This window comes from Aquarana catesbeiana, linkage group LG06, assembly GCF_042186555.1.
Source record: "Aquarana catesbeiana isolate 2022-GZ linkage group LG06, ASM4218655v1, whole genome shotgun sequence".
Taxonomy (NCBI): Eukaryota; Metazoa; Chordata; class Amphibia; order Anura; family Ranidae; genus Aquarana; species Aquarana catesbeiana.
Window position 1 is genome coordinate 189217674 of NC_133329.1, and position 25727 is coordinate 189243400.

The 25727-nt window shown below is 44.0% G+C and overlaps 1 protein-coding gene across 1 annotated transcript in view; it reads left to right on the top strand.

Annotated features, from left to right (window-relative positions):
* TNFRSF17 (TNF receptor superfamily member 17) overlaps window positions 1-25727 on the top strand; it is a 233420-nt gene that overhangs the window by 124382 nt on the left and 83311 nt on the right. The window contains exon 2 of the mRNA XM_073591169.1: window positions 17106-17243. Within this exon, the coding sequence (XP_073447270.1) occupies window positions 17106-17243 (138 nt within the window). The remainder of the gene's footprint in view (window positions 1-17105; window positions 17244-25727) is intronic.

The following is a 25727-nucleotide window of genomic DNA, read 5'->3' on the forward strand; positions in this document are numbered from 1 at the left end:
GGATGAAGCTCATGGTGCAGGCCCGGGCTTCAGGCCAGCCCTTTCCAGGGGGGGCCGGCGGTTCAGGCGCTGGACAGTCGGCCTCACAACGAAAAAACTATTGCTGGCAGTTCAACGAAGGAGCGTGCCGTTTTGGCGCGGCCTGTCGTTTCCGTCATGAGTGCTCCGGATGCGGGGGCTCACACGGTTATGCCAAATGTTTCAAAAAAGGGAAGTTGCAATCCGGTGAGTCCACTTCAAAAAGGGAGGACGCCGGTAAACTTGTCCGCGATGCGGCCGTACCTAAATAGGTATCCCCGAAGGGAGGCGGCGGTTTTCCTGGCCGAGGGCTTCGCCAACGGTTTTCGTATTCCTTGTTCCTTACCTTTGTCCGGGACGTTTGTGCCCAAGAATTTGAAATCAACATATCAGTTTCCTCAGGTAGTGACGAAAAAATTGGCTAAGGAAGTGGAGCTGGGCAGAATGTCTGGCCCCTTTGATTGCCCACCTATACCCGCGTTGCAAGTGTCCCCTTTGGGGGTGGTTCCTAAGAAGGAACCACATAAATTTCGGCTGATACATCATTTGTCTTATCCGAAAGGATCTTCGGTGAATGATGCGATTGAGCCTGATTTAACTTCGGTGTCTTATACATCGTTCGATGCGGCCGTCCGTTGGGTTCAGCTGTATGGGCAAGGGGCGCTGTTGGCGAAGACGGACATTGAGTCCGCTTTTCGTCTATTGCCGGTTCATCCGGATAGCCAGCCGTTGCTGGGTTGTTTTTGGGATGGACAGTTTTTTGTCGATCGTTGTCTTCCCATGGGTTGTTCCATTTCTTGTTCTTATTTCGAGACGTTTAGTACCTTCGTTGAATGGGTGGTTCGGGAGGAGTCACAAGTGCGCTCGGTTCTGCACTACCTTGACGACTTCCTTTGTATTGGTCCCCCGGGATCCACGGTTTGTTCGGTCCTGTTGCGGACTTTAGAAGGTGTGGCGCGTCGTTTCGGGATTCCTCTTGCGCCAGAAAAGACGGAAGGTCCCTCCACAGTGATTCAATTTTTGGGTATCATCATTGATACGCAGGATATGGAGTGTCGTTTGCCAGTTGCAAAGTTGGAGGACTTGCGAATGATAGTGGGGGCGGCCCTGCGGGCCAGAAAAATTAGGCTGAAACATTTGCAGTCTTTACTGGGAAAACTTAACTTCGCATGCCGCATCATGCCGATGGGGCGCATTTTTTGTCGCCGCCTGAGTGCCGCTACTGCGGGGGTGCGTTTGCCGCATCATTTTATTCGGCTTTCCGCCGAGCACAAAGCGGATTTACGGGTGTGGGAGGAGTTTCTGGCCTCGTATAACGGCAGGTCCTTATGGATGGCTCCGGTGGTGTCGGCTTTTGATTTTGACTTGTATACGGATGCGGCTGGCAGTTTGGGTTTCGGGGCGTATTGTCAAGGGGCATGGTGTGCGGAGGCGTGGCCGGATGAATGGCGCGTCGCAGGCTTCTTGAGTAATCTGGTGTTGTTGGAGCTTTTCCCGATTGTGGTGGCAGTGGACATCTGGGGGTCGCGATTTCAGAATCGACGGGTTTGCTTTCACTGCGATAACATGGGGGTGGTGGCAGTTGTGTCTAGTTTGTCTGCGTCATCTCCGCCAGTGGTGCGCTTATTGCGTTTTTTAGTTCTTCGTTGTTTGAGCTTGAATTGTTTTGTAAAAGCTGTGCATGTTCCGGGAGTTGAGAATTCCATTGCTGATGCCTTGTCTCGTTTTCAGTGGGACAGGTTCCGGAAGCTGGCGCCGGCGGCGGAGCAGAGGTCGGTTCCTTGTCCTGCGCATCTGTGGAGACTGGTATTGGATTAGCTGGATTTTTGGTGCAGCGCTCGGTGAGTGTGGGAACTTGGGCGGCCTACGCTTCGTTTTGGCGTGAATGGGACGGCCTGGTAAGTTCAGTGGGGGGTTGTTTTTCAGATCAGGACAGGCTGTCATTGTTGTTGTATATGATTGGGATGCAGTTTTCCAGGGGTGAATCGGTATCAAAAATGAACCGGAGATTGGCGGCGATGGCTTTTCTTTATAAGCTACGAGGTCTGCGTGATGTTTCAAAGGAATTTCTGGTACGTCAGGCTATGAAAGGTTTCCGGCGCGGACGCGTGGTAAGAGATACCAGGCGCCCGGTGTCTTTTGAGCTGCTACAGGACCTGGTGGGAATCTTGCACAGGGTCTGTTCCTCACCTTACGAGGTTCACCTGTTTACGGCAGCTTTTTCTTTGGCCTTCTTTGGGGCCTTGAGAATTGGGGAGTTGGTTAGTAAAAACAAACGCGGTGATGGGGGTTTGTTGTTTTCGGAGGTGCAAATTGCTGAGGATAGTATTCAGCTCCGCATCAGCAGATCAAAAACTGATCAGCTGAGCAGAGGGGTTTATGTGACGTTGTTTAAGGTACTCCCGGAGACGGTGTGTCCGGTGCTTGCGGTACAGCGCTTCGCGCAGTTTCGGAAGGGTGTACAAGGGACATTTCTGCAGCATGAGGATGGCTCATCCTTGTCACGTTTTCAGTTTGTGGCGATTTTTAAGCGATGTTTGCTGACGGTTGGCATGCCAGCCTCCCAATACAATACTCATTCTTTCAGGGTGGGGGCAGCTACGGAGGCATCTCGTTGGGGACTGAGTCCAGAGATAGTGAAGCGGATAGGGAGGTGGGAATCTGACCGCTTCAAAATTTATGTCCGTCCGCACATGTTGTAATGCTGTTTCATGATGTTAATTTCTCCTGTCAGTGTTGTTTGGTCCTAGGTTTTTCCTCTGATTGTTTGTTACAGGTTTTCCGCAAGGCCTGGTGTGGATTCTGGGTGACTCTTATGTCTTCTGGGGGGCTATCAGAGCGGATGCGCGACCCGAAGGGAGACAGCTTGGCGTTCCCCGGAGTGAAGCAGTCTGCAAATGGCTGGGAGTCAGAGGCATGATGTGGGGCCGGGTTCTCCCGGAATTTCACTATTATTCCAGAGTAGATAGGCCTCCTGATGTTTTGGTACTTTCGGTGGGAGGGAATGACATGGGGGTACGGGCTGCCAGGGATATGGTCCGGGACGTAAAGTTCGACATTTTAAGGTTGCTGCGTGATTTCCCTGGGGTTATTATAGTGTGGTCGGACATAGTGGCCCGACACAATTGGCGTCATGCGCGTTCTGTTGCGCGTTTAAATAAGGCCAGGATAAAAGCCAACAGGGAGATAGGTCGTTTTGTGTCTCGTATTGGGGGAGTGGTGGTTCGTCATCGGGAGCTGGAGGACTTGTCTGTTCGCTATTGGAGGGATGATGGTGTACATTTGAATGCAGTTGGCACAGATTTTTGGTTTCTGGGATTGCAAGAGGGGGTTCAGAGGGCCCTGCAGGTGTGGAGGGACTCGCTTAAGTGAGGTTTTCACTCAAGCTCGCATGGCGGGTCAGGGGGTCTTTGGGGGGTTAAGAATTTGAACAGAATGTTGAAATTTGGGGGACCCATACAGGGTATGGGGATCCCACCGTGGTTGCTTGTTGGTGGTTCTCCCAGGACTTAGGTCCCATGGGAAAGAAGTTGGAAAGTCGCAATGTCTTCGAGCCGGCTGGGGCACAGCTGAAGACACAGTGGTTATGGATCAAAAATGGGACCCCAAAGACCCCCTCCTGGTGTTATTGTTTTTGTTTGATTGATATATAATTTGTTAATAAAGGGCTGTTGTGGCCATTTACAACCCATGTCACGCAGCGTTTGTGTGGTTATTATTATAGTGTTTAAGATAAGTGTAAGACCGTAATTGACGAATCCTATAGTCAAGTGTGACCCGGAGGAGAAAATTGGACGGAGGGTCGGCATGACTATGGGAGGAATAGGTCTGAAAGGGTTAAAGTGTTCACTGTGGTAGTTTTGGTTAAGGGGTGGCTTACCTTATTGGTGCAGCAGGTCAGGTGTTCAGGGTGGAGCCGGAAAAAGGGGCTTGGGTGGTCGCACGGGCTGCTGGGTAATCATTTGGGAAGAATTCTTGGTGAAGAAGTTCCCTCCCTCCCGCCCTACATCTAGTTGGGGTGTATATAAAAAAAAAAAAAAAAAAAATTGTAAAAATAAATAAATAAATAAATAATAAATTAAAAAAAAAAAAAAAAAAAATTATATATATATAATTTAATCATACATATATTTCTTTTACATCTGTCACAACAGCTGGCGGGTCAGGGGGTCTTTGGGGGGTTAAGAATTTGAACAGAATGTTGAAATTTGGGGGACCCATACAGGGTATGGGGATCCCACCGTGGTTGCTTGTTGGTGGTTCTCCCAGGACTTAGGTCCCATGGGAAAGAAGTTGGAAAGTCGCAATGTCTTCGAGCCGGCTGGGGCACAGCTGAAGACACAGTGGTTATGGATCAAAAATGGGACCCCAAAGACCCCCTCCTGGTGTTATTGTTTTTGTTTGATTGATATATAATTTGTTAATAAAGGGCTGTTGTGGCCATTTACAACCCATGTCACGCAGCGTTTGTGTGGTTATTATTATAGTGTTTAAGATAAGTGTAAGACCGTAATTGACGAATCCTATAGTCATGTTGAAATCAGCTTCAGTTTTTTTCTAGGAATGGTAACTCCTTGATTGGGTCCACATTGTACAGGAAAACCATCATCCTGGTTGTGTAGGTGTGCATAGCCCTTTTAATCCAGGAGTTGTCTATGGTTCAGTGCTCCTTGCCCCTGGAAACAAGCTGCTGCATGAGCAGCATGTGTTAACAGACACTGGGAGACTGTCTGCCCTATTCCGCCCTCAAGGACAGGTAAGCTGGCCAGACCGAAGTCTGAGAGGGGTATAAGGAGACTTTGTAGTTAAGCAGGACCCTGTGCAGCCCAAGTAGGGCAGTTTGTTGGCCTCAATAATTAATTATATATCTTGGTGAGTCTATGTAGGGAATGGGACTATGGAATCTATATAGCCAGGAGCCTGGAAAATGTATATTTTTCATTGTTATGCTGAAAACCCCTGTGAACTTTTTTGTGTTTTTGAACTTCGCCTTTGAATAAAAGGGGGCAGAGAGTCCTGAAATTTACTTCACTGGCTAGATTGAAGTTCATAAAGGCACTACGTTTGGGTTAACCTCCTACAACATGTATGTTTTATGTTCTCCTTATTATTGTTGCTATCTTTTGTATTTTTGTTCTACATTTGGCAGTATTTATTAATGCCAGCATAACTGTTAAATGCTAGCGTTTTTTAAACTTGATTATTCTGTCTGTGTATTTGATAAAAATTATTAAAAAAATACAGGCATTTCTGATATAGTCGAAAATGAGTCATGGACATGTAAAGAGAAATTTAAAATTCTACCTACACTATGATTTTTACTGTTCCGGTAAGACCTGCTTCCTCTTGACCAGGGATCTCATATGCAATTTTGCATAGCATGTTAATGTTCATTGCTGTAGTTTTCTGCAAACAACTACAAAAAAAAAAAAAAAAAAAAAAAAGTTCCTACTTATTAACTTAACCTATTGTCTGACCTTAAAGTGGTTGTAAAGGCTGAAGGTTTTTACCTTCATGCATGAAGGTAAAAAAACCTCAAGTGTGCAGCTCCCCCCCCCCCCCAATACTTACCAGAGTTGGATTCCGATCCAGTGGTGTGCACAACACCAAACAAGGCTCTCCTGGGTCTCTCCCTCCTGATTGGCTGAGATGCAGCAGTGGAGCCATTGGCTCCGGCTGCTGCCAATTACAGTCAGTGAGTCAGGAGCAGGGGGTGGGGCGAAGCCGCCCCAGGAGTGAGCATGTGCAAATTCCCCATGGCAAGTGACTTGCTATTGGGGCACTCAGCGAGGAGGAGGGGCCCAGAGCGCCAGCGAGGGACCTGAGAAGAAGAGGTTCGGGGATGCTTTGTGCAAAACCACTGCACAGAGCAGGTAAGTGTAGCACTTACCCCCGAAGGAGGTGCTGGTAATTGATTGGGCCTGTACTCTGCTTTTCCACTCCCAATAATTTGGCTCAACCCACTTGACACAGCTGTGTAACAGTGTTGGTGTGAAGCCCAATAATAAGGAACAACCCAATAATAACAATATACATATATTGTACCTTTGCCGTTACCTGGATATCCGGGAAAACCTCACACCAGTTGTTGTTCTAACCAAACTATAGATTTACTGAAGCTGGTCCAAACAGTAATTACAATAACTGTAATAACACACAAGCTTAACACAATAATGAAATGAGTATATGTAAATGGTTAACACTCAAGGTTTACTTAAATGACCTCTGCAGGCACATCTCCAAGTGGGACTAATGCTCAGGGTGATAAGATCTTTACACTGGGCACCTTCCCACTTCCAGTCCGGCCATAAAGACACACTATGCAATGTTATAAACAATACGACACTGTATAATTGTTCAAGAGCTCCCCTTAAAGTGTAATACAGTCCTTGCATGTGATTGAAACTGAAGATCTCCCAATGAGTGGTATAGTCTCTGATCTTCTTTCTTCAGCTAGCTATTATACTGCAGTGTTTGTAATCCAAAGGTTTAGCAAGTGGTAAAGTATCATACAATGATGGATGACAGCAATTCTGGCTATGCGACACTTCTATAGCTTCCTCTTGTGAGAGCACGCCCGAACACTCAGTCAATACTTAGTGGAATATGAGCTTTAAAACCTGGTTGAACTCATCAATCTAAAATGAGACCTCTCTGTGGAACTGCAGGTCTCAGCAACACTGTGATACTAGTCTCTAGCGTGTTAGATGCTTTATATAACTTCTGGGCATCAGCCCCCTCACCACAGGACTGAAAAGTTGGATGCCTCTGCTCCGGTGAACTCCGTCCTATTGCCAGCCGGCCCCGTCACGCTGCACCACTCCGCAAGATGACCGGGACTCTCGTTTGGCTCAGTCAGGTGTTCTGGATCCTCCGACCCAATCACACTGCTATCCGGCACACTGTGGCAAGACACTCTCTGTGGCATCCACTTCGCTCTGCGCCGAACAGGCCGCGCTCTTCGGAACACTCCCACACAGATTCCTGTAGGTAGGCCACGCATCCCAGCAGAAGAGAGCGAAGATGGCCGCACTGGGCCTTTTTATTACCTACTGTTACGGAAATATTTATACCTCACTTAAACGATTAACGATACAAATATAAGTGATTAAACCTTTGTCTATATAAAAATAAAAACGAGTGATAACAGGGAAAAAAGATAAAAATTACATTTATTTACACAGAAAAAGAAGGTTAGAATGATTAGAATTTATCATATATCTCTATAGTGTTGGCTCTAGGCTGCAAAGTTAATTCTAAGTTAATTCAGGCATAAACTCATAATTGTTTTCAATGGACATATACAAGATATACAAAGTTATAAGATAAATCCTAGGATTAAAAAAAGGTTAGAAAGAAAGATAGACATAGATACTTTACACAGACAGCATGTCCCTCAGATGTTCTCGGGCTGGACTGCCTGTAACCATTTAGCCCACTTCCTTTTATATGCATTCTCCACCAATCAGAAGATGCCACAAATGAAAGAGATGTCTCAAAATTCATGCTCGGACATTGCTGTTACAGTGCGACCCCCTCGGTGCCTACCAGTCTATGAATTAATGAACAATCTCCTTTGATCTCCTAGCCCAAACAGTCCCGACCGTAGTATGTTAATGGCCCCTGGTGAGTTGATTACCACCTAGGGGACCTTCCCTGATTCCCATCAGTGTATTGGAAGCATGTTAATGGCCCCCTGAAGAATGAATGCCTTAAGGTCTGCCAATAACCTTTGATCTAATCAACACCTCTAGGGCTTCTCGGGTTCAAATCAAGGTAACTACATTTCTTAAGGTGAGCTTTGTAATATTAAGAAACATATTCCCATATATGAAATATATATAGATACCCACATATACACGTAGATATATATATCTATATATATAGATATATATATATATCTATATATATACATACATACATACATACACATACACATCCTATGAGGCAAGGCAGTTTAAATTGGAGTCCTTGCAATGGTCCACTTGAATCTCATTGATATAAATATGATATCCAATATTTCCATCACATTTCCCCCTGAAGTTCATTCTTGAACTTATGTCCTCCTTCAATGATCTTGCACCCACCCACAACAGCCCAGAAGCCCCGACCCTTCTCCACCACCACTGCGGCCTCCTCTTCCTTTCTTGAACACGCCGGAACAAAGTAGGCTTAAGATAGCAAAGAAATCTTGGTCCATTGGAGACTTCACATCCAAACCATGAGTGTCTGTATTGCAATGTTTCATCACTCCTCTGCCTTGGAGGAGCGGAATTCCAACATTGATGGCGGGATCCTAGCATATCTAGTCCTGTATCTTTGTAAGACCATGTAATGGTTGCATTGATTGGATCGGACCGCGAGACAGCACTTTTCAGCATGGTGAAGGAAAGTCCAGGAAAGTCTTATTCGTGACACATTTATCTCAAGAAATAACTTGGTGGTCGCTGCTTCTTCAGGTGGAGTCGGGCAGGCCTCCAGACAGTCGTGCATGAATACAAAAAGAGAGAGGAGAACGTTAGTGTACAGATATTGGAGAAATGCTGGACAGGAGCAGAGTGTTGGCCATTAAGACTAAATACTCATAAAGGGTGTAATGTGGACGAGTAGAGTGGGTTCCCCACAGGGTACAGAGTCTGAGCAACAGCCAGTATCATCCATGGCCCTTGATGGTAGGGATAGACAATACTGTCTGTTATTGCCAGGTCCCTGGGTTCACCACACCTGCTCACGGGGCTCAGGTTAAAGTAGTAGGTAGACTAGGGGAGGTGAAATTACATTAAGACATAAAACTGGATGTTCAGGGATACTTTAGTTAACAATATGGTCAAAATAAGTTTTTTTTAAACCAAAAATGATATGACTGATGTCTTAGTTACATTATCTTGAGAAGATAGATGATAGAAATCAAAGGAAAAAACTCAGAGAGCATAATATTAAAGAAGAAAAAGGAATAGAAGAGAGGTGAGTAATGAAAATGAACAGGAAAAATAGTGGGAATAATAATGAAAAAAAAGAACAAAAGATGGAAAAAACTACAGATTGAACGCTGCTCCAACCAAGACTGTTAAAGAGCCTTGAATCTGTATATAAAAAAGAATGAATACATTGGTTACAAAAAACATAATAAAAAAAAAATAAATAAAAACAAAACAAATGTTTTTTCTAAAAAAACTCCTCTCCCATGAACAGTATTTTTGCAGGTCAGGTACACAGATATTAACAACAAAAGGGAGAGGAAAAAAAATTAAAAAAAAGATTAAAACTTTTGGAATTTAGGTAAACCTGACTGCACTTTATTACTAAAAATTGAAGAGGCTTATCCCTGGAACAAGAAAAATATAGTTCTAGGGTCCTCTCTTAAATGCGCAACTTCTTTGTACTGGTCTGGATTGGATCTGGCTTCCTCAGAGATTTGTTTCTGAGTTAGTGGCCTTTCTGTTCCTTGTGAGAAGATATCTTGTTGAGGTACACATTCTCATAGCTTTGGCATTCATTCTCCTGATAGTAATGCACATTATTACCTGCATCAGGAAAAGCAATAAGGCTGCACAGGTTAGGACAACAACAGGGTGGAGCAAAATGTTTAGGAAAGCTGTAGCGTTCGGACTATACCCAAATAAACTTTCCCACCAGGAAATCTTAGCGTCTGCGTCTAAAGCGTGGGATACTTGGATTAATCTATTTTGATCATGGGTGAGTCGTATGGTGGCTTGTTTCTCAGCATCTCTTAGTACATTTAATATTTCATCCTGTTGTCCGAAATCCATCAGCCAAGCTTTTAACTCAGCCCCAAATACCAGAGGAAGTTTCTGTAGGTGTAAGGGGATGTCAGGTTTGCTATAAAACCTTTCTTCAGGGGTGATCGGGGTACAACCCGGTGTTCCTGCTATATCCATGCCACGGGCCAGAGGAGGTGTACTATAGACTCCCCGAGGTAGTGTACCCTGCTGAGTACCATTTAATCTGATGCTGAAGACGGTGCATCATTAGACATGTGATACTAGCACCAGTACCCTGGTCTCCAGTCTCAAGTAGTTTTAACTTTGTTTAGGACCAGTTGGGACACTACCCCGGCATCCATTAGACATGACCCCCCCCCCGTGCCAGCATTGTTGCCTTTTCCAATAGCACAACCCCTACCTTCCTCTAGCACTCATCAGTACCAGTCATCTGAGGCTGTCCAGACTCAAACCATCAGAACAAGATGGACTCCGGGGTGTAATCCAGTAGAGTCTGATAGGATAGTATCCAGACTGACCGTGATATCTGCACAATGTTCCATCCCTGCCATTAGGGATGAGAACAGTGCAAGTAAGATTTTTGACGATCCTGGAACTGAGTCATCCACCAATCTATTACGACTCATAGGCAACCTGGATACTACCCCCACCTGTCTGTCCCTGCAAAGTGATGCTGGACAGAGCAAGTTGGCTTTCCTAACCCCTTCCCTGATATGTAGCACAAGACCCCCCCAATATGATCCTGAATAGCTTCAGCTCCATAGTGTGTTAGGGTACCCAGTGCCCCACCTCCAGCTCCAAAGACAGTCTCCATTAAGCCTCTCTTTCCTAAGGATGGGAAATAGTCAGAATACCCGGATTGAAAACCACCTGCCACCAGGTACACAAGTTTCTTTATAGAGGCTGCACACCTTCTGGGGCACTGGTCTTCCTGTCATGCAGGACACAGACCACTAGTTAAGGTACCGAGGAGTCTAGGACAGGAAGGACACCTATGGGTATCCACTGAGGAGAATACAGCGTGCCCACACAACTCCATCCCTGTGCCTGGATTTCAGAGACCATGCCCAGGGTATACAATGCACCTCTACCTATGGTTAGGTTCAAGGAACCCTCTAGTTCCCTGGTTAACGTTACATTGGTATTCCTTAGGACCCAGAAACAAACTCGTCTATGTCCCAAATAATACCCAGGTGCTTCCTTCCCAGCAATGACCTCTCCATCCAGAACACAGAGTGCAATATCTTACACAATCTTCCTGCACCATTCTTCTCCAGGCTCTCCCAAAACTATACACTCTCAACTTGTATGCCATCAGGCAGGCCCTCATACTACACATCTGAAGGAAATTGGAAAACAAAAATTGCATAATGTGTATCCAACTCAAGGAACTTCTGCTACCAAACACAACTGGCCAAAGGGCAAAGAAATATCCCTTGCAGCACTGAGGGATCACTGAACAGTAGTGGGTACATGAGCCGACCGATGTGCCCTTTAAAGCCAGGAAACCCAATTATCAAATCTGAGAAATAAAACACTGATAAAATTTAGTAATAAATATTCCATTTTCCTCCTAGAAACAAAATAATCCAATGGTTATATACCTGTAACAATACATTAGCATATGAAACACAAATATACATTACATTACATAAACAGTGCACTTTCTTTTTAAGATACCAAAAAATTGTTGAGCTCAACTTATCATTAATATGTATTACTTAATACACATTAATACCACGTGGATTTTTTGTTTTATGGTATACCAATAATTCCAAAAAAAAAAGAATGTATTCACCATGGTTGAAAAAAAAATTAGCAATCCGTAAAAAACCTTTTAGCAGTACCATTTGTCAGCAGATCATAATACCTCATCACAAAGAACCTCTCCAGTACCGTTTTCCTGAAAAACAAAGTCATTTTAATACATGTATCTTTCAATTCACTAGTACAGATAATTATCTTGGCTCAGGTCATTTGCATGTCAATACAGTTCGCTGTACCTTTTCACAGACCTGGTGAGAAAGAAGGGGGGTCATTTGGGTGGGCTGTCAGCAGCTGAGAACAAACGTCACACAACACAAAATATATTGCATATTCCACACACACACACACAAATGGCTAGGTTATAGATGAACTCTAGACATCACACATATCAGCATGTTTCCTGTAATACCCTGTACTTCTTCTTAAACCCATAACATCTGTTTGGTAAGGTTGAAATTCTTTCAGAGATCCATCCCATTTCATTAGCCCCTTCTCATGAGTTTGGAATGGGACCCCTGACTCAGGTGGTCCATACTTCCTACCTCTAGGCCATGTGGCGAAGCGTGCAGAGTACACTTCAAAATCACGTCTTGTGGTCCTATATGGATTATGCTTACCGACTTTTTGACTGGAATTGGATAGACAGAATCTCGCAATGTGACCCAGTAATCCGCATAAGTGGCATTTTATCTTATTTAAAGTGGTACAACATCTCTTAACAAAGGGCTTTGTTTTAGATGACTGTGGGATGGACTTTTCTGCACTCGTAGCTTTTACCTGCGGCTTACAAAATATAGGGGCAATTTTTAAAGAGCCCTTACCTTCCTGGGATTTATTCTTGTTGATACATACCCTAGGTGTGGAGGACGTCCCCCTGAATTCAGACCTTCCCAAATAAGTTACCTTGTTATCTTCTCTATCGAAAAACTGATCCAACGGCTCCTGGAAGCTGACAGATAATGGTTTCGCCCCACCTTCTACATCCTTCAGTCTCTTTCCCAACTGATGAACGTCTTCCTGTAATCTTTTGTTTTCTAGTACTAATTGCTGGTGGGTAGCCTCAGAATTTAACATAGAAGCTTCTAAAGTACGGATGGTACCTTTGGTTATTTCTAGCGCTTCTTTCAGGGATGTAATCTGCACTTTCAAATGTTCATACTGATTAGCTAACCACCTGGCCACAAAGATTTGCGGTGTTTTTCCCGTGCTCTTACTACAGCTTCTTTCAGTGAAATTTAATTCCACATCCTCTCCCGTAAGCGGGACAGAAAGTATCCCTTCTGACTGGAAACTTTCCTCCCTTAATGCCAGCATGGCCATTTCCTCTCCATGTCGTGGTGGCCTACTCTGTCTTGGAGCTGTACACTCCTTCTTGAAGTGTCCGGGTCTGTGGCAGTTGAAGCAAACTGGTTTCCCTTTTGGTGTTTGGCCGAGATCTGCACTGTTCAACTGATCAGTGACAATGCAGATCCTTTGAGGTTTCTGTGACTCCCAATCTGCTATATTGCTTTCAATCGCAGTTGCAAGTGACAACAAAGAGGAGAGGGGTTTATCTCTCCAGTCTGGATTTGCAGTCATCAATTTTTCTCTGATGTTTCCTCTCAACCCGGTCATGAAGCTATGTATCAATACGGGTGATAGGGCACTGTTAGTAATGTCCTCACCAGCTGATTCTACGGCTTGTTTAAAGTGATTGTAGTATGTCATACAATCTTCCTTTGGACCTTGGATCACTCCTGACACCTTGGTCCAAGACTGGGGAGGGTAGACTTGTTTTAATCAACTGTGCTAATTGTTTAGTGAGTATATCTCCTTGATGGCTGGAGTCCACATACAGGGTTCTTGGAATATTGGTTTTACTAAGAATTTCATCCAAGTCCCCTTCTTCACAAACCCTCTTCATTATTTGAAGCATATCACCCCAGTTTGCATTGTAGCTTGCCTGGATGTCCAGAAGCTCTTTGGCAAATTTAATGGGATCTGTCCTTGGATGGGGGATAACACTCAGAAATCCTTTCATCTCAGAGGGAGTCCACGGCACGTGATGTGTCATCTTTCCCGTGGATCTCCCACTGTTGTCATAAACCACCTGTTCTCTTACAGGATAGACAGATAAGTCATCTGAAAAAGATATCAGTTGTGGATTGGTCTTTTGGGATTCTGTCACAGAATCCCAATAAGACTGTGGAAGATTGTTTCTGCCAGGTGGGGGCACTTTATCCAACTGCAAAGTGCCCTGAAGGGTGGCATTAACAGTCCCATGGTACACCAGTGTGCCCACATTGGGTGATATCCTTTCACCATCAGAGTGACACCACACAGGTCCTTGCTGTGGGATGCTAGTTACTTGGGGGTATAAAGGTACATGGGCTGTGTACTCTGTAGCAGAACTGCCAGTATTGCTTACAGCAGCAGGGTTGCTAGTTAACTGCCGTTTAGGGGAGAAGGCTGGCTCGCAGCCCGTAAATGGGGGATTACTATATTCGGGAGGGTCTTCCGTCCGAGGGGAAGAAAGTTTCCCTTTTGATGGTATCTGGTCTCTGGAACTGGGGAGACTTTTCTCCCCTGATTCCAGCATTCCCTCCCCCTGGTTTGCTGTGCTATCTCCTTCCTGTGGTTTCAATGCTTCACAGGAAGAGTTTTTCTGTGATTCATTGGGGGTTTTAACTGGGGTGTTAAACTTGGCAGCAAGTTGTAGCTTCCCCTTTTTTTCATCTGTTGATAGATGACAATTCCTATCACTTTCTGAGTATCTGGCCAACAAGGACCGGGCGACTGTATGAGGCCCCAATCCTGGCCATTCCTCATCATCCCCCTGTTCATCACTGTCACTACTCTGGGGATGTGGCTCTAGTGGCTGTCCCTGCTTGTCCCTACTCCGCAGCATCATCTGGTGTTTTTTCTCCTTAACTCCCACCGTAAAAATATTCACATCATCAGTTCTATGCATGGATTCTACCATCCACGCGCTCCACGCATCTCTTTCATTTGTTCGTGTCATCTTCCCGCGGTGATTGTACCACAGGGCTTCCCAAGCGTTCGGCTTAAAAGTACCTCTTTTAGAATACTTTTTCCCAGTCCAACTATCCCAATCTTGCAAATATTTCACAACCCAAGGTCCATATTTATCTATCATCTCTTCCCTCGGGGTCAAGTGGTATGGTTCCCCACGGTTAGACGCCCTCTTTGAAGCGATTCGATTACCCATCCTTTACGGACTCCGGACCTTGAACTGATTCCCCCAACCTTTTTACAGGTTGCCTTTACTTCAGAGGTAGCTACTCTCTGACCAAGAATTGGGTTGACAGGTACCGCCCCTGTCACCCTTGCCGATTTTTTTTCGCTACTTGCCAGGTCAATTCCCTGTCCTGGCTATAGTCCTTCAAAATATCAGCCTGGAGATTTCCCAAACTAAATAAAGTTTAATCCCCCCGTGGACTTTTCTGAAGTACTCTAAAAGAAATGCTTAACGAAAGGTTATTACTAATGCGTGCTTGTAGTACAGGAGGTAGTTAACTGATGCACACCTAGTTGCAATACGATTTGTAGGAGTTACAACATTACAGATCTAATCACAAAGCTTACGATTCCCAGTTAGTAGTTTACACAGAAAGATAGATACATACATCGAAGATGATTCAGTGTGTACTAGGCCCACAGGTGCAATTCGATCTTAAAGACCGGGAAGCGTCTTGACCTAGACTCATGCAAGGGTCAACCAGAAGCGCTTGTTGGCAGAAAGGCCCAGATCCTACTTCTTTCCACTGCCTTCAAACGTCCAATCAGAACCCCTTATCATTCACGCAGACACCCTCCTGCAGTGTTGGCCCAACCGAGCAGGATGCCTTCTCATACACTCTCAGTACAATTTTATTTCACTTATACTGTTCATATCAGTCTCATCAAAGTATTAGTACAGACAAAAGGTTATATATATAAACAATGTTCAAAGAAGCTTGCTAGTTTGGGTGTTCATACAGGGGAGACAGACATACAAACAGAGACATAAAAATGCTTACCGTTCCTGGAGTTAGACTTGTCCTCCAGCCGCAAAATCACTCAAACGTGAAGCTTCCTCACACGTTGGGGCACCATTTGTTACGGAAATATTTATACCTCACTTAAACGATTAACGATACAAATATAAGTGATTAAACCTTTGTCTATATAAAAATAAAAATGAGTGATAACAGGGAAAAAAGATAAAAATTACATTTATTTACACAGAAAAAGAAGGTTAGAATGATTAGAATTTATCATATATCTCTATAGTGTTGGCTCTAGGCTGCAAAGTTAATTCTAAGTTAATTCAGGCATAAACTCATAATTGTTTTCAATGGACATATACAAGATATACAAAGTTATAAGATAAATCCTAGGATTAAAAAAAGGTTAGAAAGAAAGATAGACATAGATACTTTACACAGACAGCATGTCCCTCAGATGTTCTCGGGCTGGACTGCCTGTAACCATTTAGCCCACTTCCTTTTATATGCATTCTCCACCAATCAGAAGATGCCACAAATGAAAGAGATGTCTCAAAATTCATGCTCGGACATTGCTGTTACAGTGCGACCCCCTCGGTGCCTACCAGTCTATGAATTAATGAACAATCTCCTTTGATCTCCTAGCCCAAACAGTCCCGACCGTAGTATGTTAATGGCCCCTGGTGAGTTGATTACCACCTAGGGGACCTTCCCTGATTCCCATCAGTGTATTGGAAGCATGTTAATGGCCCCCTGAAGAATGAATGCCTTAAGGTCTGCCAATAACCTTTGATCTAATCAACACCTCTAGGGCTTCTCGGGTTCAAATCAAGGTAACTACATTTCTTAAGGTGAGCTTTGTTATATTAAGAAACATATTCCCATATATGAAATATATATAGATACCCACATATACACGTAGATATATATATCTATATATATAGATATATATATATATCTATATATATACATACATACATACATACACATACACATCCTATGAGGCAAGGCAGTTTAAATTGGAGTCCTTGCAATGGTCCACTTGAATCTCATTGATATAAATATGATATCCAATATTTCCATCACACTACCCAGCATGCAGTTCAGCACTTAGTGTTCATGGGTAGTTGAGTGAGCATTGTGGGCAAGTGAGTCCTTCCACAGAATAATTAAGTCACTTCCTGTATAGACTTTCCTTACGCTCTTATGTGAAAAATATAAACAAGTCTCATTCACATTGCATATCACTAGGGGGAGCCAAATACCAATCTAATAGCATGGTCTTATTATATAGCATTATATGGCAAAAAATCCAGTGCTACATAAGTATGACATTTTTGTTATTTTTTTCAAAGAAAATGTTTTCCTTTACAGTCACTTTAACAGTTAACCACTCTTATATTTAAACTTTAAAATAAAAACTAACCTCTAAAATTGACCCTTTACACTTGCTCTTGCCACATTAACAAAGTCCTATGCCATATAGCTTGATCTGTATTTTGCTCAACAGGCCCAGCATAACTGGTCTGTAAGTAAAACTTTAATGAAAATGTCTGTGAATATCACTTAAGATTTGTCTTTTTTGTTTTAGGTGTTTCTAGACCCGTGACTCTTAATGACACACCCTGTATTATTTGGATCTTGCTGGTTATGTTAGTGCTGCTAATATCAATTATTTTATTTGGAACCTTTATTCTGCACAGATCAAGAAAAAAGAAGTTTCACAGAGGTAAGCTGTTTGCTATGATTGGAAAAAAAAAAAGGAAAAAATAATACCACTGTATTATAATTGAGAAAAAATACTTATGGTATACTCTTGATAAAGATGAAAACTTGTCTTGGAAATTTAAAGAATGTTTAAATTATACCTATTGCACAATTTTCACTGCCCCGGTATCGCCTTGCTGACGAGTAGGGTTGCCACCTGTCCGGGATTCACAAACATATGTCTGGGTTTCAAACTGCCTGAAACCCGGACACATTATTCAGACTGGACTATGGCCTCCCAGCAGGGTTGCTGGCTGCAGTTGTCCAAGCTGAGAGTGTCTGTTACACTCTCTTTCACACTGCCCAAAGCCAGCACTAACAGTTCCCCCCCACGTACAGATGGGAGAAGGGAGAGGAGAGAGGGCTCAATTTGCTCCTCTTCCTCCCAGTGGGGGGCTGGAAATTTGAAGTCCATCAGCCTCAGATACTGTACATCTGGATGAGAGGTGCTGACTGCCAAGGGGTGAGTAAGCTCACCATCCATCCCTGTCTGTGACTGAAGTCTCCCCCCTTCTCTCTCTCCTGCCACTGAGTGAGTACACTATGGTAAATCAGGGTTCACAGAGTACCCCTTATACCACAGTTACCCTTTACACCCGAGGCCATAGTGTTCCCCCCTACATCAGAGTCCTCACCGTGCATCAGAGTACTCAGTGTTCCCCCTTTAAATCAGGGCTCCCAGAGCATCCCTTATGTTAGAGTCCCCAGAGTTCTCCCTTACATCAGAGTCTGCAAAGTCCCACCTTACAGTGTAAGGGAACTCTGAGGATTCATATGTAAAAGGGGAACACTGAGGATTCAGATGTAAAAGGGGGAACTCTGCGGATTAAAATGTGAAAGGGGGAACTCTATGGACTCTGATGTAAAGGGGGACTCTTGTGATTAATTTCATATGATTAAAATTTTTATTTAATTGCAAAATATATGTAGAGTTTATACTATAAAAAAAATTGCTGTGCACTGCTAAAGTGTTCGGGTTTGACTTGAAAGAAAAGGTGGCAACCTTACTGACGAGGGACCAAGCTCCACTTGTGTTACACTGTGTACACTGCAATTTTGTATGGTCCATTCATTATCAATGCCTTATGTGCCTAAAAATACAATACTCCTCAATGTTTTAAATCTTAAAATTAACATAAACCTTAAGCTGACACTTACACTTAACTACTCTTTCATTTTAATTGTAAAACTAACCCTTAACACTTGCCACTACCACTTTAACAAAATTGTTTGCCAAGTAGTTTGACCTGTAATTTACTGCATCTGTGTCTGTGTTGTATATCACAATTTCCCCAGATAATATTATTGGGGGAATATAGGCAAATAATGTACACTGCTGGAGGTAGAAGTGCACTAAACAATACTTTCTTATTAGCTGATAGAGGACAGTAATATTTTTACATGGATATTTTTTCAGGTTGATAACAGCTGGAACTTCACAGTTAGTCATAAATGCCTTATTGTGCATGCACAGCACACAGAGGAAACTCAAAGTGAAAGCTTTGGGATTTTCATGTATGATATATCTGTCTGTATTTGCATAAACATTACAGCTGTTGTTCAGCTAGGCAACTTTGACAAATAGCCTAGGAAATTCCTTTTAACAGTCTAAAGAATTAAGGTGATATATACAGGGCCAGATTAAGAACATCATGGGTCTGGTGCTGAGGATTTTGGTGGGGCTTTTTATAAAAAAATAAATAAAGAAAAATGAACACTATGTACAGGAGAGAAGTGTGGAGGGTATGCAAGTGGGCAGTATGTACCAGAGAGGAGTGTGGAGGGTACGACAGTGAGCAGTATGTACAAGAGAGGAGTGTGGAGGGGATAACAGTGGGCAGTATGTACAGGAGAGGAGTGTGGAAGGTATTATGGGGGCAGTATGTACATGAGGAGTGTGGAGAGAAAGACAAATGTCAGTATGTACAGGAGGGAAGTGTTGAGGGTCTGATGGGGGCAGTATGTACAGAAGAGGAGTGTGGTGCATATGACAGTGGGTAGTATGTACAGAAGAGGAAGGTAGATGGAATGAGAGTGGGCAGTGTGCACAGGAGAGGAGTGTGGAGGGTATAACAGCTGGCACTATGTACAGTAGAGGAGTTTATGAAAGTGGGCAGTATGTACAGCAGAGCAGTGTGGAGGGTATGATACTGAGCAGTATGTACAGGAGACAAGTGTGGAGGGTAAGATAGTGGGCACTATGTACAGGAGAGGAGTGTGGAGGGTATGACAGCAGGCAATATGTAAAGGAGAGGAGTGTGGAGGGTATGACAGTGGGCAGTATGCACAGGAGAGGAATGTGGCAGTGGGCACTATGTACAGTGGGCACTATGTACAGGAGAGAAGTGTATAACAGTGAGAAATACTGTATGTACAGGAGAGGAGTGTGCAGGGTATGACAGTGAGCAGTATGTACAGGAGAGGTGTGTGGACGGTATGACAGTGGGCACTATGTACAGGAGAGAAGTGTGTGACAGTGGGCACTATGTACAGGAGAGAAGTGTATGACAGCGGGCAGTAGGTATAGGAGAAAAGTGTGGAGGGTATGACAGAGGGCAGTATGTACAGGAGAGGAGTGCGGAGGGTAAGACAGTGAGCGGGGGGGGGCGAGCACCGCCGTCAGCCTGGGTTGAATGAGAGTTCTTCTCCCAGAGATCGCGGAGGAGAGCTCTGGGGCATCTGGTGGCGAGTAACCCTTGAGGCCTGGCTAGTAGCCTATAACTTAAAATTTTGAGCCCTGAGCTAGCTGGTTGTACACAAGTCAATCTATTATTTGACTTGAGTACAAACCAGCCTGTCAGGTTTTCCCCAAAACAATCAGTGCTGCCAGCTATAGTTACCAACACTGATCATTGTATTCTGTGGGTACCACTGGCAGAACACAATAACACTGCAGGAGTGATTCCCACATACACAGGTCAGCAGGTGAAAGGGTATTTGGGGATAGAGGTCTGTCAGCAGGGGTTGTATGGTGGTCATGGAGGGATATCAATCAGCGGGTGGGGGGAGTAACTAGGAGTGATATCTTTTGGAGTAGGGTTTGTTATCTGCAGGTTGGGAAATGGTCACCTGTGATATAAGTTGAAGGGAGGTGGCTAATATGGGAAGTGGCTGGGGAGTGACCTGGTTGGTGGTGAGTGTGAAATGGATGATGTGTTTCAAGTTTCTTTCACATTTGCAATAATGCTTACTGCCCTCTGAAAAGTGATCTGTGGTGGATTGCTTTTCAACAAGTGGTATAGCAGCAGCTGACAGGCGTTCATGAGGTGCTACTGCCGGCTCCTTGTTTTTTTTTTTTACATTGCTGAATGATATTTTTACATTGTTGGATTATGCTGCTATTGCAAGCAGGAGTGGCCCCATTGAAATCAATAAGCAAGTTTGACAGGTGGTGCTGCCTGTCAAACTCTGCAGGCTGAGTTAAAGATGCTGCAGCTAAAAAAATATAAAAAAGACAGTCGCAGCTGTGAAGTAAAACATCACAGCTATGGCATTCGTACAGCCATGTCCAAATACATTTTTAAGATTTGGGTCAGGGACGTGCAGTGAGGTTAGTGGCTGGTTAGGTTACATATGCCGCGAACATTGGATCGAGAGCAATAATTCTAGCACTAGACCTCCTCTGTAACTGTAAACATATAACCTGTAAAAAAATTTAAAGCGTCGTCTATGGAGATTTTTAAGTAATGAAGTTTTGCGCCATTCCACAAGTGTGCGCAATTGTAAAGTGTGACATGTTTACTCTGCGTAACATCATCTTTCATTGTATACAAAAAAATTTTTAAATCGTGCTAACTTTAGTGTTTTTTGTTTTTTTTTAATTCATGAAACTACTGCGCAAATACTGTGTAACAAAAAAAATTGCAACGACTGTCAATTTATTCACTAGGGTGTCCGCTAAAACGTAATATACAAATAATTATTATATATTGTTTTTAAGGTAATTTACTATATCTTCAAAAACTGTACTCAAGCAGGTGGCTTAAAGGGGTTGCAAACCCTCGTGTTTTTTCGCCTAAATGCATCCAATAGCGAGGACGCGCAGTCCCTCTGCCCGGGGTTGTCGGCACTTGATTAAATAAATTGATAGCAGCGCAGCCATTGGCTCCCACTGTTGTCAATCAAGTCCAATGACGCAGGCGCCAGGGGGTGGGGTAAAGTCCAGCATTCGTGTCTATGGATGCATATGTTGGACTCGGGAGTATGCCCGCAAGGTAACCCCCTGGGAGAGCACTTCTCCTAGGGGATTACCCTAGAATATAGAATATATATATATATATATTCAGTCTAGCTTTCAGTCTAGAATATGAATATATATATATATATATATATATATATATATATATATATATACACTGTATATACAGTTTAGCTAGATCTCACTGCATCTCTCTGCGTTCTTGGTGTACTGTTGCAATATACTTCAGACAGGCAGGCGATACAGTTAGCTGCAGTGTATTTAGTATATACATATATACATCCCGGCTTTGTGTGTGTGTATATATATATATATATATATATATATATATATATATATATATATATATATTTATACTGTGTACAGTTTAGCTTCATCTCACTGCAGACCATTCCTGGTGTACTGTTTCTAATACACTTCAGGCAGACAGTTGTTTCAGCTAGCTGCAGGGCATTTAATATATATATTTATTTATTTATTTTATTTCAGGTACTTATATAGCGCCGTCAATTTACGCAGCGCTTTACATATACATTTGTACATTCACATCAGTCCCTACCCTCAAGGAGCTTACAATCTAAGGTCCCTAACTCACATTCATACATACTAGGGACAATTTAGACAGGATCCAATTAACCTACCAGCATGTCTTTGGAGTGTGGGAGGAAACCGGAGTACCCGGAGGAAACCCACGCAGGCACAGGGAGAACATGCAAACTCCAAGCAGGTAGTGTCGTGGTTGAGATTCGAACCAGTGACCCTTCTTACTGCTAGGCGAGAGTGCTACCACTACAGGCTTGTATATATATATATATATATATATATATATATATATATATATATATATATATATATATATATATATATAGTCTAGCCAAGCCTATACCTGACTGTAGGCCATTCCTGGAGTACATGTTCAAAGACACTTTCAGACAGGCAGGCTGGTGACTCAGTGAGCTGCAGTTCATAAAATATATATCCACTGCATTGTAGTCCAACCAAGCCTATACCTGACTGTAGGCCATTTCTGGAGTGCGTGTTCAAAGACACTTTAACCACTTGCCGACCGCCTCACGCATATATACGTGAGCAGAGCGGCACGGGCAGGCAAAATCACGTACCTGGTACGTGATTGCCTTCCCGCGGGCGGGGGGTCCGATCGGACCCCCCCCGGTGCCATCGGCGGTCGGCGTTTGGCTGGGAGAGTTGAGAGACGAGGGGGAGACCATCCGATCGTGGCCCCCCCCTCGCGATCGCTCCCAGCCAATGAGAAACATCCCCTGCCTCTGTATAGTACACAGAGGCAGAGGATGTGATGTCATCTCTCCTCGGCTGGCCAGTTTCCGTTCCAGCACCGAGGAGAGAAGACATGTAAGTGCACAACACACACACACAACACAGTAGAACATGCCAGGCACACTAAACACCCCCGATCCCCCCCCGATCGCCCCCCGATCCCCCCCCAATCACCCCCCCCTGTCACAAACTGACACCAAGCAGGTTTTTTTGTTTTGTTTTGTTTTTTTCCTGATTACTGCATAGTGTCAGTTTGTGACAGTTAGCAGTGGTAGGACAGTTAGTATTAGCCCCCTGTAGGTCTAGGGTACCCCCCTAACCCCCCCTAATAAAGTTTTAACCCCTTGATCACCCCCTGTCACCAGTGTCGCTAAGCGATCATTTTTCTGACCGCTGTATTAGTGTCGCTGGTGACGCTAGTTAGGAACGTAAATATTTAGGTTCGCTGTCAGCGTTTTATAGCGACAGGGACCCCCATATACTACCGAATAAATGTTTTAACCCCTTGATTGCCCCCTAGTTAACCCTTTCACCACTGATCACCGTATAACTGTTACGGGTGACGCTGGTTAGTTCGTTTATTTTTTTTAGTGTCAGGGCACCCGCCGTTTATTACCGAATAAAGGTTTAGCCCCCTGATCGCCCGGCGGTGATATGCGTCGCCCCAGGCAGCGTCAGATTAGCGCCAGTACCGCGAACACCCACGCACGCACCGTACACGCACCGTACACCTCCCTTAGTGGTATAGTATCTGAACACATCAATATCTGATCCGATCAGATCTATACTAGCGTCCCCAGCAGTTTAGGGTTCCCAAAAACGCAGTGTTAGCGGGATCAGCCCAGATACCTGCTAGCACCTGCGTTTTGCCCCTCCGCCCAGCCCACCCAAGTGCAGTATCGATCGATCACTGTCACTTACAAAACACTAAACGCATAACTGCAGCGTTCGCAGAGTCAGGCCTGATCCCTGCGATCGCTAACAGTTTTTTGGTAGCATTTTGGTGAACTGGCAAGCACCAGCCCCAAGCAGCGTCAGATTAGCACCAGTACCACTAACACCCACGCATGCAGCATACGCCTCCCTTAGTGGTATAGTATCTGATCGGATCAATATCTGATCCGATCAGATCTATACTAGCGTCCCCAGCAGTTTAGGGTTCCCAAAAACGCAGTGTTAGTGGGATCAGCCCAGATACCTGCTAGCACCTGTGTTTTGCCCCTCCGCCCGGCCCAGCCCAGCCCACCCAAGTGCAGTATCGATCGATCACTGTCACTTTTTTTTGTAGCGTTTTGGTGAACTGGCAAGCACCAGCGGCCTAGTACACCCCGGTCGTAGTCAAACCAGCACTGCAGTAACACTTGGTGACGTGGCGAGTCCCATAAGTGCAGTTCAAGCTGGTGAGGTGGCAAGCACAAGTAGTGTCCCGCTGCCACCAAAAAGACAAACACAGGCCCGTCGTGCCCATAATGCCCTTCCTGCTGCATTCGCCAATCCTAATTGGGAACCCACCACTTCTGCAGCGCCCGTATTTCCCCCATTCACATCCCCAACCAAATGCAGTCGGCTGCATGAGAGGCATTTATATGTCCTCCCGAGTACCCCTACCCAACGAACCCCCCCAAAAAAGATGTGTCTGCAGCAAGCGCGGATATAGGCGTGACACCCTCTATTATTGTCCCTCCTGTCCTGACAATCCTGGTCTTTGCATTGGTGAATGTTTTGAACGCTACCATTCACTAGTTGAGTATTAGCGTAGGGTACAGCATTGCACAGACTAGGCACACTTTCACAGGGTCTCCCAAGATGCCATCGCATTTTGAGAGACCCGAACCTGGAACCGGTTACAGTTATAAAAGTTACAGTTACAAAAAAAAAGTGTAAAAAAAAAAAAAAAAACACAAACAAAAATAAAAAAAAATAGTTGTCGTTTTATTGTTCTCTCTCTCTCTATTCTCTCTCTGGTGTTCTGCTCTTTTTTACTGTATTCTATTCTGCAATGTTTTATTGTTATTATGTTTTATCATGTTTGATTTTCAGGTATGCAATTTTTTATACTTTACCGTTTACTGTGCTTTATTGTTAACCATTTTTTTGTCTTCAGGTACACCATTCACGACTTTGAGTGGTTATACCAGAATGATGCCTGCAGGTTTAGGTATCATCTTGGTATCATTCTTTTCAGCCAGCGGTCGGCTTTCATGTAAAAGCAATCCTAGTGGCTAATTAGCCTCTAGACTGCTTTTACAAGCAGTGGGAGGGAATGCCCCCCCCCCCCACCGTCTTCCGTGTTTTTCTCTGGCTCTCCTGTCTCAACAGGGAACCTGAGAATGCAGCCGGTGATTCAGCCAGCTGACCATAGAGCTGATCAGAGACCAGAGTGGCTCCAAACATCTCTATGGTCTAAGAAACCGGAAGCTACGAGCATTTTAGGACTTAGATTTCGCTGGATGTAAACAGCGCCATTGGGAAATTGGGAAAGCATTTTATCACACCGATCTTGGTGTGGTCAGATGCTTTGAGGGCAGAGGAGAAATCTAGGGTCTAATAGACCCCAATTTTTTCAAAAAAGAGTACCTGTCACTACCTATTGCTATCATAGGGGATATTTACATTCCCTGAGATAACAATAAAAATGATTTAAAAAAAAATATGAAAGGAACAGTTTAAAAATAAGATAAAAAAGCAAAAAAATAATAAAGAAAAAAAAAAAAAAAAAAAAAAAAGCACCCCTGTCCCCCCTGCTCTCGCGCTAAGGCGAACGCAAGCGTCGGTCTGGCGTCAAATGTAAACAGCAATTGCACCATGCATGTGAGGTATCACCGCGAAGGTCTGATCGAGGGCAGTAATTTTAGCAGTAGACCTCCTCTGTAAATCTAAAGTGGTAACCTGTAAAGGCTTTTAAAGGCTTTTAAAAATGTATTAATTTTGTTGCCACTGCACGTTTGTGCG